At 42.7% G+C, this 15,697-nt stretch overlaps 2 protein-coding genes across 2 annotated transcripts in view; one reads left to right on the top strand and one right to left on the bottom strand.

Annotated features, from left to right (window-relative positions):
- Positions 1–15,697, bottom strand: part of FBXL13 (F-box and leucine rich repeat protein 13) — a 227,913-nt gene that overhangs the window by 96,061 nt on the left and 116,155 nt on the right. Inside the window, exons 10-12 of the mRNA XM_040343479.1 lie at positions 10,040–10,092; positions 8,426–8,526; positions 2,928–3,057 (exon numbers count right to left, since the gene is read on the bottom strand). Coding sequence (XP_040199413.1) covers positions 2,928–3,057; positions 8,426–8,526; positions 10,040–10,092 — 284 coding nt within the window. The remainder of the gene's footprint in view (positions 1–2,927; positions 3,058–8,425; positions 8,527–10,039; positions 10,093–15,697) is intronic.
- The window catches only part of LRRC17 (leucine rich repeat containing 17), a 45,871-nt gene continuing 32,921 nt past the window's right edge, over positions 2,748–15,697 (top strand). Inside the window, exon 1 of the mRNA XM_040343481.1 lies at positions 2,748–2,987. The gene's annotated coding sequence lies outside the window, so the exon portion shown is untranslated. The remainder of the gene's footprint in view (positions 2,988–15,697) is intronic.

The following is a 15,697-nucleotide window of genomic DNA, read 5'->3' on the forward strand; positions in this document are numbered from 1 at the left end:
ACTTCAAGTCGCCCCAAGTCATGCGGTCGAGAAAATCAATGTAAGTGAATGGAGCTGTCTTAATGTACACTACTGAAGTCGCTCCGACTTCAGAAAAGGTTCCTGTACTACTTCAATCTGACTTCTAGGAAACTTGTAGGCAACTTGTACCCATTGATTTCAATTGAAGTCACCTCAGAAGTCGGATCACTGTCTTAACTGAAGCAACAATACAGGAAGATAACATACATTTCTCAGGCAAACCCCTCCCTCCCACAGAGCTGATTGTTGTTTGATTGGCCACTGGAAAGCCTCCTGTCCTGGAGGCGACTTGAAGTTGCCTTGTACTGTCCTGGAGGCAACTTGAAGTTGAATTGTAAGTTGCCTGATGATTCATACTCAAGTCGTGTCCAAGTTGCCTCCCAAAGTCGTGCTAGAAGTCGTGTTGCCCCTGTGTGAATGGGCTATTACAGCACACGTATGGGTTGATTTACAAAATACTGTTCACTTTGCAATAGATTTTTTACTTTGCAGGGGTGTTTTTCCTTAACTTACTGAATGTGGCGATAATTCGCTGTGCAAAGGATACACAATCATGTGCAAGAAAAACAAAACAAAACAAAAAAAATATTTTTGCTTGCACATGATTTAATGATGGAAATCAGGAGAGCTTCACCTAATTCACTAAGCCAAGGAAACATTCCCTATGTGAAAATTCCCTTTGAGAAATTGGCCAATTCTCAATTATTATTAAAGGGTTACTAAAGGAATTTATTTTTCTTTAAAATAACAAACATGTTATACTTACCTCCACTGTGCAGTTCGTTTTGCACAGTGTGGCCCGGATCCACGTCTTCTGGGGTCCCTCTGCGGCTGTCTCTGGTCCTCCCCGCAATTACTCACCACAGTCATGCGAGAGAGCTCGCATGGTGGTCAGTAATTGCGGGCGTGCTCCCGTGATACAGCGAGCGGCCATAGCCGCTCACTGTATCACTCGGCCCCGCCCCTCGGCGCGCCGCATCACTGGATGTGATTGACAGCAGCGCCAGCCAATGGCTGCGCTGCTCACAATCCATCCGCTCTAGCCAATCAGCGGCCAGGCTGAGCGGTGAAGAGGATATCGGTAACGCGTGCGTGACTTTCGAGGGCTCAGGTAAGTATAAGGGGGGCTCGGCAGCATCCGATGTTTTTTCACCTTAATGCATAGATTGCATTAAGGTGAAAAAACATTTTCCTTTACAACTCCTTTAATGTCCTGCTGCTGCCCAGTTTTACATTTCTCTATCATCTACAGTCTACAATTATTAATGAGAGCTTGATAGAAACTGGTCAGCAACAGGGCAGTTTTGCATCAGCAAGAACAGAGAAAGTCTCAGGGACTTCTGGCCAATTTAAATCTGCAAGCCTAAGCGGGACTATTATTGTTCCCATTCCCTTGCAAAGTGAAAAGTCCCTTGCTGTGGTTCACCGCCCAGAATTGACATCAGTAGTAGTTGCGTCATGCTTACAAGACCAAAGCTCCTATGCTTTTTTACCTGATTGAAAACTCATTAAAGATTACCAATCAGGTTTAAACGCGTAGGAGCTTTGGTCACGTAAGCGTGATACAACTTCCTCCGATGTCAATTCCGGGTGGTGAACCGCAGCCAACTTCCGGAAATTGAGCAAGGGGCGACCATCGCCCCCCATTTACACACCTACAGCCAGGTTATAGGGCACAACTGCAAGTGAGTGCAATACTGTATACCTCTTTTTCCAGAAATACACTTTACGGTTTTTCCTCATACTCTTTCTTTCCAAACATGGTGGTCGAGTAGAGCATACAAGCCATTGGTGACACGCGGGAGTCACAAATTTATCAGGGGATTGCCCCACAAGTGTTCATTGACCATACTAGAGGTAGAGTTTACATCCACGTGGGGCACAAGAAAGAACTTTGTATGTCCATAAGAAGCACCACACTTTACGTTATCACAGGAGGTCCATAGAAGCAATGTCACTAACTGAAATTTAAATCTGCATATTGGCACTTACTTATTGATTCACTTCACTTCATTATAAATTGATTTTTTGCACTGTACATTGGTTATTTTGTAATGCATGGTCTATTTAGAGAGTTGTATGTCTTGTGTTGGCATGTATGAGACTGCAGCACTCATATACCATTAGCACTGGTACATATTAACTTATCCAAATGCACAGAGCATTTTTTTTATATTATGTTTCTTTAGTAAATCAACTCCATAGTGTTGTAGAATTGCTGGATTGATGATACTTCTGGTAACACTAAACAGAGCAGAAGTTCATCCTCACTTTGAATTTCACACCCATTGACAGACTTTTCCTCTGTGCAGCATTAGCCAACAGAGAATTACCCTTCTACTGCCACGGACGGTAAAATGGTCGATAACTCTAACAAGATATGTTGTTTATAGGATTTCCGTTTAACAGCAGGCAGGAGGCGATTTTATGACCACTGATGACTCCAAACTCGTTTAACACCTAATTTGTCAAAATCTGTAGACAGCTGCATAGTTTATTTAATCCCTTTGTCACATGACCCACAGATGCCAAAAAATTGTGAATAACTAAAAATGGTTACTAGGCTCTATGTGGGGGTTTAATAGGTTTCTTAATGTCCTCTATATTCTCTATCACAGAGAGTTGACTTCAGAGCAAAAGAAAAGATTTGCAGAAAGCATTAAGCCTCCCTTTCACTATCCAGTAAGCCGGAGCTGTTTATAAGCATGACACTGCCTTGGAATGTAGCCAGTGCCTATAGTGCTGTGCCTAAGGAGAGTGTAAGCAGCTGCAGACTTGTAATTTAAAACCGCTCAAATTTCCTGAAGGTCCAGCACTAGTTGGATGCACAATGAGAGCAAGACACAGCTTCTCCCTCCAAGGATTCCCTTTCTGTCTGCATGGAAAAAGAAAGGCAAAGGACTAACCTGAGTGCAGCCAGAGAGATCTAAGTAGATGACCTTGTGACATCCCTTTCCAGAGCTCAGGTATTGTAAGCCTTTGTCTGTAAATTTTCGGCTATAGGCTAAGCTTAGATACTGAAGATTGAGCAGGTATCTAGAGGGAAGAATGCAGTATTGAGATAGAGATATTAGTATAGTACAAAGACAACATTTCGAGAAAAGGGGAGTGAGAACATCAATCTGCACGGAGGAACCATTTTATTACTGCATATTCGGCAGCTTTCCTAAAGCGAATTTAAGATGTGATGAAATAATTCAACTTTACTTCAAAATTGAACACAGATTTGGGGAAAGCTAATTCTTTCTTTTTGAAATGTTAAATTACAGTTAAATTGTTCATGGTAAATTAGGTATACAGGAGGCAACATTCAGATGTACACATTATTTTTTACAGTTTGCTTGGGAAAAGCATAATAACTCGTAACTTGTATCCCTAAACCTCAACTTTAAAAAACCCACCAAGACCTTTCTTTACAAGCTCCTTCTGTGCCAGGGGAGCCAGCCCACGGTGAGCCAAACACAAAGCCCCATCAGCACACCTCAAATTCACAATTCATGACTCAACCTACACAGGCTCTGCATGGTTTTTAAAGGAACAGCAACACAATTAAACAATCGAGTACCCAACAATTCATCCTATTTTATCACCTAAAATGCTGCTAATCTCTGCACTTTAATGCATGCTGGTTTATGTATCTGTGTATTCTAAGTATTCTAAGTCAGCTCTGGGTTCCAATCAACAATGTGATTTACATATGTGCTACTTACCATTGCATGCTTGCAACATATTGATATTTTATATTATATTTCGCTTTTATATTGTTTCTTTGAGCATGCTGGAGTAACTTCCAAATCGGTCGCTGTGTGAGCTGACATGACTGAAGTACATATAGGATAATACAACACTGCCACCAAATGGAATTACGTGCAGTATTGTAATACAGAGTAGTTGGATAAGTAGCTAAGGAGGATCGTACATGAGAACAACTAATGTATTCATACAGGAAAGCTATGGAGAACTTTAATGAGAGAGCACTCCATAAAAACGTTCAGCTAGCAGTGCCATAACAACACCCATAGGCTAGACATTTCAATGAAACTTTGAAATGACTTGCCTATTTCATTAACACGAGCTACATATCCTGTTCAGTAGACTTTACTGCTATTTTTGGCATAATATTCCGTTTGAAATGGTAGTGCTCCTGCTGCACATTGGAACCTTTTGATATTTATATAAAGTCTACATCAGCTGGTGGGCAGTAGTTGTTACAATGTAGCCAATTATTAAGAAGTCTCAGACTACACTGGACCACACTGGAAGCAAGTCAATTTGGACTAACTCTATAACTACAGATAAATAAGCCATTTATAATACACATTGGATAAATAATTATTCAATTTAGTTATTCAATTCAGTGATTTAATGATCCACAGTATCCTCACAAAATAAGATAACAAACAGAAGCTCTGTGGAACACTGGATAACTCCAAACCAACTTTGCATCACTAAATTATTATAAAAGGAGTCCCTAAACTTTTTAAACAAATAGTCAGTTCAGCCTTCATCAGACTTTTGGGGGCCAGGCTGTGGCTGACAGGGGTAAGAGGTGTCCCAGCTTCAAAGATCAGTAGAAGTAAGGGCTCGTGCACATGGCAGTATCTAGGACTATATCGTAAATTCAGAGAGGCAAGTACTGTATTCTCAAAGTACTTGCCTCCTAACTTACGGCGGCGTAACGTAAATGCGGCGGGCGCAAGCACGCCTAATTCAAATTCGGCTGAGGGGGCGTGTTTTATGTTAATGACCCAACGTGATTGACGTTTTTTTGCAACTGCGCATGCACCGTGCGCCTACATTTCCCAGTGTGCATTGCGGCTAAGTCCGCCGCACGGGCCTATTGATTTCGACGTGGACGTAAACGACATAAATCCCTATTCACGGACGACTTACGCAAACGACGTAAAATTTTCGAATTTCGAAGAGGGAACGGCGGCCACACTTTAACATTACTATTCCAACTATTTGATGGAATAACTTTAGGCCTCATAATGCGTTATGGAAACGGCGTATCTGTACTGCGTCGGCCGGGCGTACGTTCGTGAATAGGCGTAACTAGTGATTTACTTATTCTACGCCGACCGCAATGGAAGCGCCACCTAGCGGCCAGCCAAAATATTGCACCCTAAGATAGGACGGCGCAAGCCGTCGTATCTTAGATAGGTTTAAGTGTATCTCTGTTTGAGAATACACTTAAACCTAGGTCGGCGCAGATTCAGAGTTAGGTCGGCGTATCTACTGAAACGCCGACCTAACTCTACCTGAATCTAGCTAAATGACTGTACCCAGATATATGCCTGTATGCACAAGTACTTAGGTAAATGTGTATTTTCATACAGATATATACCTTTGGATGACAATTGTTGCCCCTAGAGTTGTACGCCCATATGCAAAATGTATGTTAATGCAGGTATGTGTGTATACACATGTATAGCTGGGTACAGCAAGGTATGCTGAACCTGTGGGCTCCCTGGCTGGGAGATACAGAAGAATTTATGCAGTTCAGCCAGAAATGTCCATGTGCATGAGCCCTAAAAAAATAGACCTGAGTCAGTGGGAGTAAAAAAATAATCTTTGCCACATATTATGCAAATTCCTAGGCACTGTTATCCCGGACCGAATGCTAGCATTTCTAAATAAACTCTGTTCTCACAATAGTGAGACACAATTTAAACTTTTATTACATTTCACAAGAGCTTCTAAGAAAACTATAACTATGGCCTGGAAAACTGCTATATTTTGTCTTAAGCCCATAACACATGGGCTTAATATCAGGGGATATTGACTGGTTCAATAGAAACCCGCTGACATTCGGCCCGTGTGTATGGCAGCCGGTCCGACAGAAGCCGGCTGAGCATCCAGTTTCTGTGGAAGGTGCATGCCAATCAGCATCTGGCAACCAGTGTGTTCTGGCGGTTGGGCATCCCCCTGTTAGAACACAATATCTTAGGAGGGAGATTGATGTACATTGGATTGTTAGTACAGGAACTCCTCCCGAGCTCTTAAGTTTATTTTTTGTTTTGTTCAGCAAGCTGGGTTGAACAAAAATAAACTGATAGCGTATACTAAGCCTTACTGAAACCAAAAATCTAATAATTTAAGCCATGATACATAAAAAAAATCAAGGCCACTCTACGAGGCAGGTTCCCATATACTGTATATAAATGTATGGCAGCTCTACAAGTATAGCCATACTGTAGCCATACCACAGCATTAAAGTAAAACTATAGGAAAAACGTTTTTTTCATTTTGGATAGAGTGAGGGAGGCTTATAACCCCTGTCAGATTTGTTTCCTGACATCTGTGTCTCATTGCAGAGATTTCCCATCACTTCCTGTCCCTGAGCCAACTGCAAATTGAGGAGATCCCTTGGGGACCCCCAGGTCACCAGAACTAGTGTCCCCATTTAAAGATTTCCCTTCTATTACTTTTCTGGGGATTTTCTTTTACTTTCACTTTCAATGATTATGGTGACAAATAGAGAGGGGTAATCTCCTGATCACCTGATTTTGGAAGTCCAAAGCTTGTTGAGCAAAACAAAAAAGAAATAAGAGTAACACGGGGGCAGGCTCTGCTCAGCGAGGAATCTGTCTGCTGATCCCTGCTGTCAGGGATGGACTGGCCATTGGGACAACAGGGAGTTTCCCGGTGGGCCGTTGGCTCAGTGGGCCGGCTTCAGTGACAGCAGACCGCCGCCCCCCCCTCCGCTCCTCTGTCTCTCCCTTCCCACAGCGCTCAGCTCCTCCCCCTCCCCGCAGCGCTCACCTGGGGGGGCGACAGAGGAGCATGGGGAAGGGGACAGACAGCCGACTCAACAGCTATGGCCTGGGAGTTTCTCACTTCTGCCTGATCTTGTCCCATAAGGGGGGGCACCGAACTGATTATTTTCCCCGGGTGAAATAATGTCTAGCTTCCCCACTGGTACTGCCTATAAAAGTACCAGTACCAGCCGTTCTACTCTAATAAAGTAGAAGGGCTAGTGGCTAGTAAAGGGGGAGAGGGGGCTTGGGTGGCCGGATGGGGGGGGGTGTGGGAGTTGTCCGGCCGCCATAGGAGAGACCAGTCAAAGTGGGCCAGTCTGGATGAAGTCCAGGGCCAAATTTTTGTCCCAGTCCAGCCCTGCCTGCTGTTGAGGCAGATGGCTGGTTCGTGTCCGCTTCACTTATGCAGAGAGAACACAAACACAGCCCGCTCTCCTTTATGGGCAGTCGGATGTAAACAGGCCGTCTGTCCATTTACACCCCGAATGCCATCCGATCTGCCAGATGGACAGGGAACGGATCCTCACCAGTCTGTTTTTAGTGGATCAGATGGGATGTTGGCCTGTGTCAACGGACACATGTCTGTTGACACCCGCTGCTCAATAGAGAAGACTGGAGTGGAGAGTCAGATTGGGTACACCTGAAAAACGGATAGGTGGACCCAATCAGTTTATCCCTGTGAAAGGGGCCTGAGACAACAAGCTCCTCCTTTTCTTTTATCCAAGGGCTGATTAAATAAGTAGTGGTTAGTGCCTGTAAAACTGTCACTGCTACTGTCATCCTGTATCTTGTGTGTGCTCTTGGGCAGAACATTTATTTTTAAAAGTTTTTAATTGCAAAAGGCTTTCCTTAAGCCTGGGTTCACACTGTAGCGATGCGGGAACCAGAGAGATTCCAGCACCGGTTCCCACATCACATCCCTCCCGCAGGCAGTTCACACTGCCCTCTTGGAACTGCTGTGGGTATCAATACAATGTTAAAGACACCCCCAGATCGGTTCACAGATCGCAGTGCAAACTGTGGATTCGGACAAGAATTGGATCACACGGGTGAGAACACCCATGCAATCTAAATCCAGTGCGGGGGGAAAAAAAAGTCCCTGCTACTTTTTTGTGCAAATCCAATGCAAGTTCAGCCATACAAACTGTATGGCTAAACTCGCATTGCACAGATATTGCATGTGATCGGCACAGCAGTGCGGGTGCGAATCACATGCAATGTCTGTGTTCGGTACAGTGTGAACCTGGGCTGAATAGTGTAGCAAAGTGGAGTTGGGCTCAAATAATACACTGAAAAGAACAGGAGCATGTGCAACAAGCTGGAGTTTTGGGATACATGCTTAGTTCATTCAAAGCACTTAAGCCTAGTGCACACTGGTAGTTTTTATTTGTTCAACCCAGCAGGGCTGAATGAAAAAAAATGGACAGCTCAGGAGGAGCTGCTGTACGAACGCTCCGACATTAGTACATCGATCTCCCCTGCTGTTCTATGTGTTCTGACAGTGGGACTAGCAAAGGGCCACATCTGGACCTCAGGTTGCAGTTTGTAGACCCCTGCTATAGACCATAAGGACAGGTCAAGAAGATCACCAATAGAATGCTAGTTGGCATCACTGCTATGGAAGAATTTGTAACCAAACCTACCTGGACATGACTCGTAAAGTAGAATTTGTTATTTCAGTATGTGATAAGTTGAGATAAAGTAAAGCAGGGCATCCTTCAATGATGACTTTCATTGCTTCATCCTGGACAACAAAAAGCAAATCATGTTTATATAATATTAGTATCAGCATGGGTGTTTCAGACTATTTGGTGCTCATTGGTCTCAAACTGGGATATTTGGCACACATTTCTAATGCTTACCAAGCATCTGTGGAACCTAAGGGTGCATTGTGAAGAAAGGTCTAGTACGCTTAAGAAAACTAGTACTAGTAGGTCTAGTACGAAAAGAAAACTTTGTTTGTACCAAGTATTTACAAAGTTGTCACCTGATAAATAGACTCTTATGCCCTGTACACATGATAGGAATTTCCTATGGGCTAAAATCTGATGGAATATTCTGTCAGAATTCCGTTCAAGCTGTCTTCCATCAGTCTGTCAAACTAAATTCTGACCGTCCAAAACACAGTGGCGTAAAACACTACGATGAGCCGAGAAAAATGAAGTTCAATAATTCCAAACATGCGTCGACTTGATTCTGAGCATGCGTGTTTTTTTTCTCCGTCGGAGTTCCACACAGACGATCAGAATTTCCCATAGGATTTATTTTTTGCATCAGAAAAAAATAAAACATGTTCTATTTCCAAAATCCGACGGAAAAAAATCCTATGGGGCCCACACACGATAGGAATTTCATCAGACTTTTTTCATCAGAAATTTCTATTGTGTGTACAAGGCATTGGGAGAAATGTAAAAATTGCTCTGGTCCAGGTGTGAGAGCTGAAGCTATTAGGGTTGTAAGCAACAGAAGGGTCATATACAAACTTTAGAAGAGGTTATATTTTCCCATTCATTTTTAGGGATGAGCTTAGGTGGGTTCAGACATGAGTCTGAATTTGCCTGAGCTATCCCACCAGAAAGCTGTCAAAGCTGAGAGCCAATCATAGGCAGCGGAGGCATTCACTGCCCATGCATGTATGCATGGGGTGTATATATGTGCGGCTATAGGGCAGGGAGTGCATCCGCCACCTATGATTGGCTGTTGGCTTTGTCAGCTTCCCGATAGAACTCGACTGAGCTCATCACTGGTCATTTTGACCCAAGGTAAGTAGGGATTGAGGGTAGGTTACATTGGTGCATTTACAACAATGGTGGAGGGTGGGCTGGATGGGTGGTGTTACAAGTATCAACAAACCTATCTGGCGCAGCATGCAATATTCAGTCAGGTTTACAAAGATTCTGCATTGCCAGATGCAAAAGAAAAAGGGAAGCAAATGATTACTATAAACCCCAATCTAAACCATTCCTTCATTAAGAACTAGTGGTATCACTGAGGCATCACACACTAAAATCTCTACACCACAGCAATCTGTTTTCCACTATGAGTATCTAAGCTTCAAGTACAATTCTAAAATAAAATACAATAATTTATTTAACAAGCCTATTTTATCCTGCAAGAAGGGAGGGTCAGTGGTTTTATAACAGAAATAAATGAATCCACATGGCTCTGGCTGCAGTTTAGATGTTACATCTGAATTCGATTACTTCATTTTGAATCTGCAAGCTTCTTTAAATAGTACTGATATAAAAGTCACTTACATTTAAATTTGGGCACTCCGACAAATTTAGATCTTGCAGGTTTTTACATTCCCCTGGAAAAGAATTATACATTTTATTTTAGCAAATTTAGGTTTATAATCTATTCTTAAAATAACTCTCATACTTATGTACTCTATATTGTTAAAAGTATTGGTACGCCTGCATTTAACCGCTCATGAACTTTAATGGCATCCCAGTCTTAGTCCGTAGGGTTCAATATTGAGTTTGCCCACCCTTTGCGGCTATAACAACTTCAACTCTTCTGGGAAGGCTGTACACAAGGTTTAGGAGTGTGTCTATGGGAATGTTTGTGAGGTCAGGCACTGATGCTGGCTTGCAGTCTCCGTAATTCATCCCAATGGTGTTCTATCGGGTTGAGGTCTGGACTCTGTGCAGGCCAGTCAAGTTCCTCCACCCCAAACTCACTTATCCATGTCTTCATGGACCTTGCTTTGTGCACTGGTCCAAATCATACCAGTTGCCCCCTATTGTTATGTTTAAAGGGATGGATCACTTTTACAAAAAAAAACTGCCTATGTAGGTATGGTGCACTTGTAGATAAAAATAAACTGTGCAGCTTTGATCAAAGTTGGAAAATGCCTTTGTTATACTGTAGGTGTGGACCATTGATATACCTCCCAAGACTTAGCCTAAAATCTCCCAGGGATGGCATTGTCCTTTCCTACTTTGTTGCTAGGATGTTTCTAAAACACTGCCAGCCAATACTGCTACCCCCATCATCAGAGGGCAAGCTCGCAAACCCCCGAACATGTGTGGTCCTCTATCTCCTCCTTTGCAAAGCTACTGTGACAGAGGAAAGAGAATGAGAGCAGTCTTGAATGGGCTGATGATATCTTATCAATATCCTAGCAAAAAAGCAGAATGGGGTGATGCAATCCCTAATGCCGCGTACACACGACTGTTTTTCATGATGTGAAAAATGCCATTTTTTAAAATGGTCATTAAAAACGATCGTGTGTAGGCTCCAGAGCATTTTTCGCTACGTGAAAAATGGCCATTTAAAATTTAGAACATGCTCTAATTTTTCTCGTTGTGAAAAACGGTCGTGTGTAGGTTTAACGACGGGAAAAAAACATGCATGCTCAGAAGCAAGTTATGAGATGGGAGCGCTCGTTCTGGTAAAACTAGCGTTTGTAATGGAGATAGCACATTCGTCAGGCTGTAACAGACTGAAAAGCATGAAGACTGAAAAGCGCGAATCGTCTCTCACCAAACTTTTACTAACACAAAATCAGCAAAAGCAGCCCAAAGGGTGGCGCCATCTGAATGGAACTTCCCCTTTATAGTGCCGTCGGACGTGTTGTACGTCACCGCGCTTTGCTCGAGCATTTTTTTTCACGATTGTGTGTATGCAAGGCAGGCTTGACAAGAATCACGTACAGAAAAACATAGTTTTTTCTAGGACATTAAAAACGTTTGTGTGTACGTAAGAGTTGTTTAGCCAGGCTTTGGAAGGTACATAAATGGCTTACCCCTTTTAGCTAGGGAATTATTTAACTTTGATCAAAGCTGCACAGTTTGTTTTTATCTACAGCCCACCCTTACCTACATAGGCAGTTTTTATACCATTGTAAGCATTTTGCTATATCTGTTTGATAAGTGAAAAACAACGGTTGATAATGTCAGAAATTCAAAGCTGTCCTGTGTACTGTTTTACACTTCTTGCTTTATCCTAAGATCTCTCGTAGTTGTTATTTTGGACTATAAAATAATTAGCTTTTATGTCAAATAGATCTGAAATTTGAGTGGTTGAGTGGTTTAGCAAAAGACAATGGGCTGTCTGAAAACACTCACAAAAATACTGTGTGTTGTCAGCTCAGAACAGGACTGAATGCACTTCTGGCAAATTATTAGGTATTTTTCTGTACTTAAGGTGAGAAATGTGCACATATTGCAGAGATACCTGCTTTTTTTATTGTATTTTACCTTGACATATGCTTTAAAGCCTCGTACACACGATAGGTTAACCAGAGGACAACGGTCTGAAGGACCGTTGTCCTAGGTTAACCTATGAAGCTGACTGATGGTCCGTCGTGCGTGCACACCATCAGTTAAAAAACTGACCGTGTCAGAACGCAGTGATGTAAAACACAATAGCGTGCTGAAAAAAAATGAAGTTCGATGCTTCCAAGCATGCGTCGACTTGATTCTGAGCATGCATGGATTTTTAACCGATGGTTGTGCGTACTAACGATCGGTTTTGACCTATCGGTTAGCAATCCATCGGTTAAATTTTAAAGCAAGTTGCCATTTTTTTAACATAAGGTTAAACAACCTATGGGGCCTACACGATTGGTTTGGACCGATGAAAACGGTCCTTCAGACCGTTGTCCTCTGGTCAACCTATCGTGTGTACGAGGCCTAAGGGATCTGGATCCTGCTCCCTCGCAAATGCTACGCTCACCCTCTGATTCTATTCTACACTATCTAACTCACATTTTCAATCTCTCCCTCTCTTCTGGCATCTTCCCCAACTCTCTAAAACACCCGCTAGTCACCTCTATCCTTAAAAAGCCCTCATTGGACACCACCAATCTTAACAACCTATGCCCCATCAGCGTACTCTCCTTCTCCCCCAAACTCCTTGAAAGACTGTTCTAAAAGCAACTGAACGACCATCTGACTATGAACAAACTTCTTGATCCCATTAAGTCCGGATTTCGCCCTCAACACACCACACAAACTGCTCTCCTTAAACTCACCAACGACCTACTAACAGCTAAAACCAACGGACTCCATTCTGTATACTTCCCTGGACCTCTCTGCTCCTTTGATACCATAGACCACCCCCTCCTCAAAAGAAACTTCAGTCTCCGTGACTTTACTCTTCACTGGTTATCATCCTACCTATCCCACTGCTCCTTCAGTGTCATTTACAGCTCTTCTCCCTCCTCTCCTCTTCCTTTCTCCGTCAGGGTCCCCCAAGGTTCTGTTCTTGGACCTCTCCTTTTCTCAATCTACACCTCCTTCCTGGGTCAGTTCATAGCCTCCCATGGCTTTCAATACCAACTCTATGTGGACGACACCCAAATCTACCTCTCTACCCCTCAACTCACTCCACCTGTCTCCTCACGCACCACCAACTTACTAATAGACGTATCAGCCTGGATGTCCCATCACTTCCTCAAACTGAACCTATTCAAATCCAAATTCATGATATATTCTCCCCCACATGCCACTTCCCCTATCAACCCTCCCCATGCTAAGGTCCTAGGTGTAATCCTGGACTCTGAACTATCCTTTTGGCCCCACATCCAATCGCTGTTCTAAGCTTGCCGCCCTAATCTCTGCAACATCTCCAAGATACTCCCCTTTTTAACTAATGTCACCACAAAGCTTCTAATCCACTCTCTGGTCATCTCTCGCCTTGACTACTGCAACTCCCCCTTCATTGGCTTACCTATAAATAGGCTATTCCCCCTTCAGTCCATCATGAACGCTGCTGCCAGGCTCATCAACCTTACAGACCTCTCGGTGTCTGCTACTCCTCTCTGCCATGGGGGGGGGGGGGAGGAGAGGAGAATACTCCCTCCATTGGCTGCCACTCAACCAACAAATAAATTCAAGATAGTAACAGTAACTTACAAAGCCATCCACAACCTGGCCCTCAGCTACATCACTAACCTGATCTCGAAATATCAACCAAATCGTCCTCTTACAAGCATAATCCATTCCAGGGAGAATGCTCATAATCCAAAATACTCGCATATCAAAGCGAGTTTTCCCATTCAATTGAAGTGAAAATTATTTGTTCCGCATTGACCTCAATGACATGCAATACCACATGCTGTCAGAGGCGGGGGCTGCCGGAGAGCCTTGAAAACGGCCGGAAAGGCCAGAGGACAGTTCAGCTGACCTCGGCAAACCTCGGAAAGGCCAAACTGTCCTCAGGCCTTTCAGTGCATTTCAGAATGGCGCCGATCGGCTCCAAATGGCGCAGATTGACTGCGATCAGCGCCATTTGGCTCCGGCGCCGAACAGCTGCGATCGGTGCCCCCCACGTCAGGCCAAAAGCGGTACTGCACACCGCTTTGGCCTGAATCCTGCTTGTTTTGCGAGACCACATTCGCAAACCGAGTTAGGATTTTTAGAAATACAGTGCTCGTATCGCAAAATGCTCGTTAACCGCGTTACTCGCAATCCAAGGTTCCACTGTAGTCCATAAACGCATAAAAACATACTCTTTAAAATTCTCATTTATTTTAATATTTTTTTTAAATCAGATACACTGTACCATTCATAAAGCCCTCTTATACAAAAAAGTGTACATATACTATATCTCCTAAAATTTGGTGCTACCTGGCCTCTAAGTCCAGTAACCCTCATATTTATACTTGTTATCGTCCACACTCTAAATTCGAAAGTCACCATTTTGGGGGGGGGAGAGGAGAATACTCCTACACGTTTCGTAGACCAACTACTTACTTTATCAGGAGGAATAAAAAAGGTGAATACATATAAATACATAATTATTCAATGCATGTTACATTCTTACATGCAACAACAATAGACAGATTAATCACTTACTAGAACAGTATAGTACAGTAAGCCAATGTATAATGTACATTGGCTTACTGTACTATGCTATTCTGGTAAGTTATCAGCTTGACTAGTTTGGTCATTGGGGGGCTGGACATGGAGGCAGGCTACAATATAATATTAGGAAATATAGTATACAAATTTTTTTTATGTACAAGAGTATTTTACAAAATTGTGTTTATGGAGTGCCTATTGGGATGAGGGTATAGAATAACAGTAGAAACCATACAAATATATTCTGTTAATATTATTACATATAATGAGATCTACAATATATCGAAGGCTGGGACTATTATAATAATAAAAATAGTGGTATAGCAATCTGGTTGTTGTTCAAAATGTGGGAAACAGGACTGAGTTGGTGTTCCCTTAGGTGTTATAACATGGTAAGTACAAAAGCAGAGTCAAAAGTCTTTTTGGAAAAGGGACACCAGTAAATATTCACATGATTTATATACTTATCTGATTTAAGAAACCAGTTAAAGCTGAATGTCGCACTTAGCCTTGCACAGCTTAGTTGCTGTGAAGCTTCAAGTTTGATGACCCCCTTATCAGAAACTCACCAAGGATTTCCCCATTTATCACTTTTCAGCTGTATCCAGCTGGTATTCATCCAGTATAGTTAGGCTAAACATTCTTTAATGTCTGATGCAAGACCTCAAGATAAATAATTCCCCTCTTCTAGGATTCATAGTTAATTGCGTTACCTAAAACAATATACAAAGGATTCCATTTCCCCTAACAATGTTTGCCACTTAATACTGCTATTTTAATTTATGCATTACCTAAAATAGTATATATCACAATTTTAAAGTGTAAGTGCCGTTTCAGTTCTTTTTCATTGAAATTTATACTTAGGTGTCATGTACACTGGTAGGTTATCCCCAGGGTATGAAATCCCAGTATTTTGGTCCCTGCAGAAGATCAAGCCCCACTACCGGCTGGCTGTAAATTTCTAGGAAAGGCTGAAAGTTGCTACAGCTGGATGATGCACCTAGTGTTAGTAATGTTTAGGGTAGTATGCACCCAGAGTCAAATGCCTGGAATGCATGGAGTCTGCTTTCCTAGTATTGATCCCTGGGTGCATACTGCCCTAAA

The sequence above is a fragment of the Rana temporaria genome, chromosome 3 (assembly GCF_905171775.1).
Source record: "Rana temporaria chromosome 3, aRanTem1.1, whole genome shotgun sequence".
NCBI lineage: Eukaryota > Metazoa > Chordata > Amphibia > Anura > Ranidae > Rana > Rana temporaria.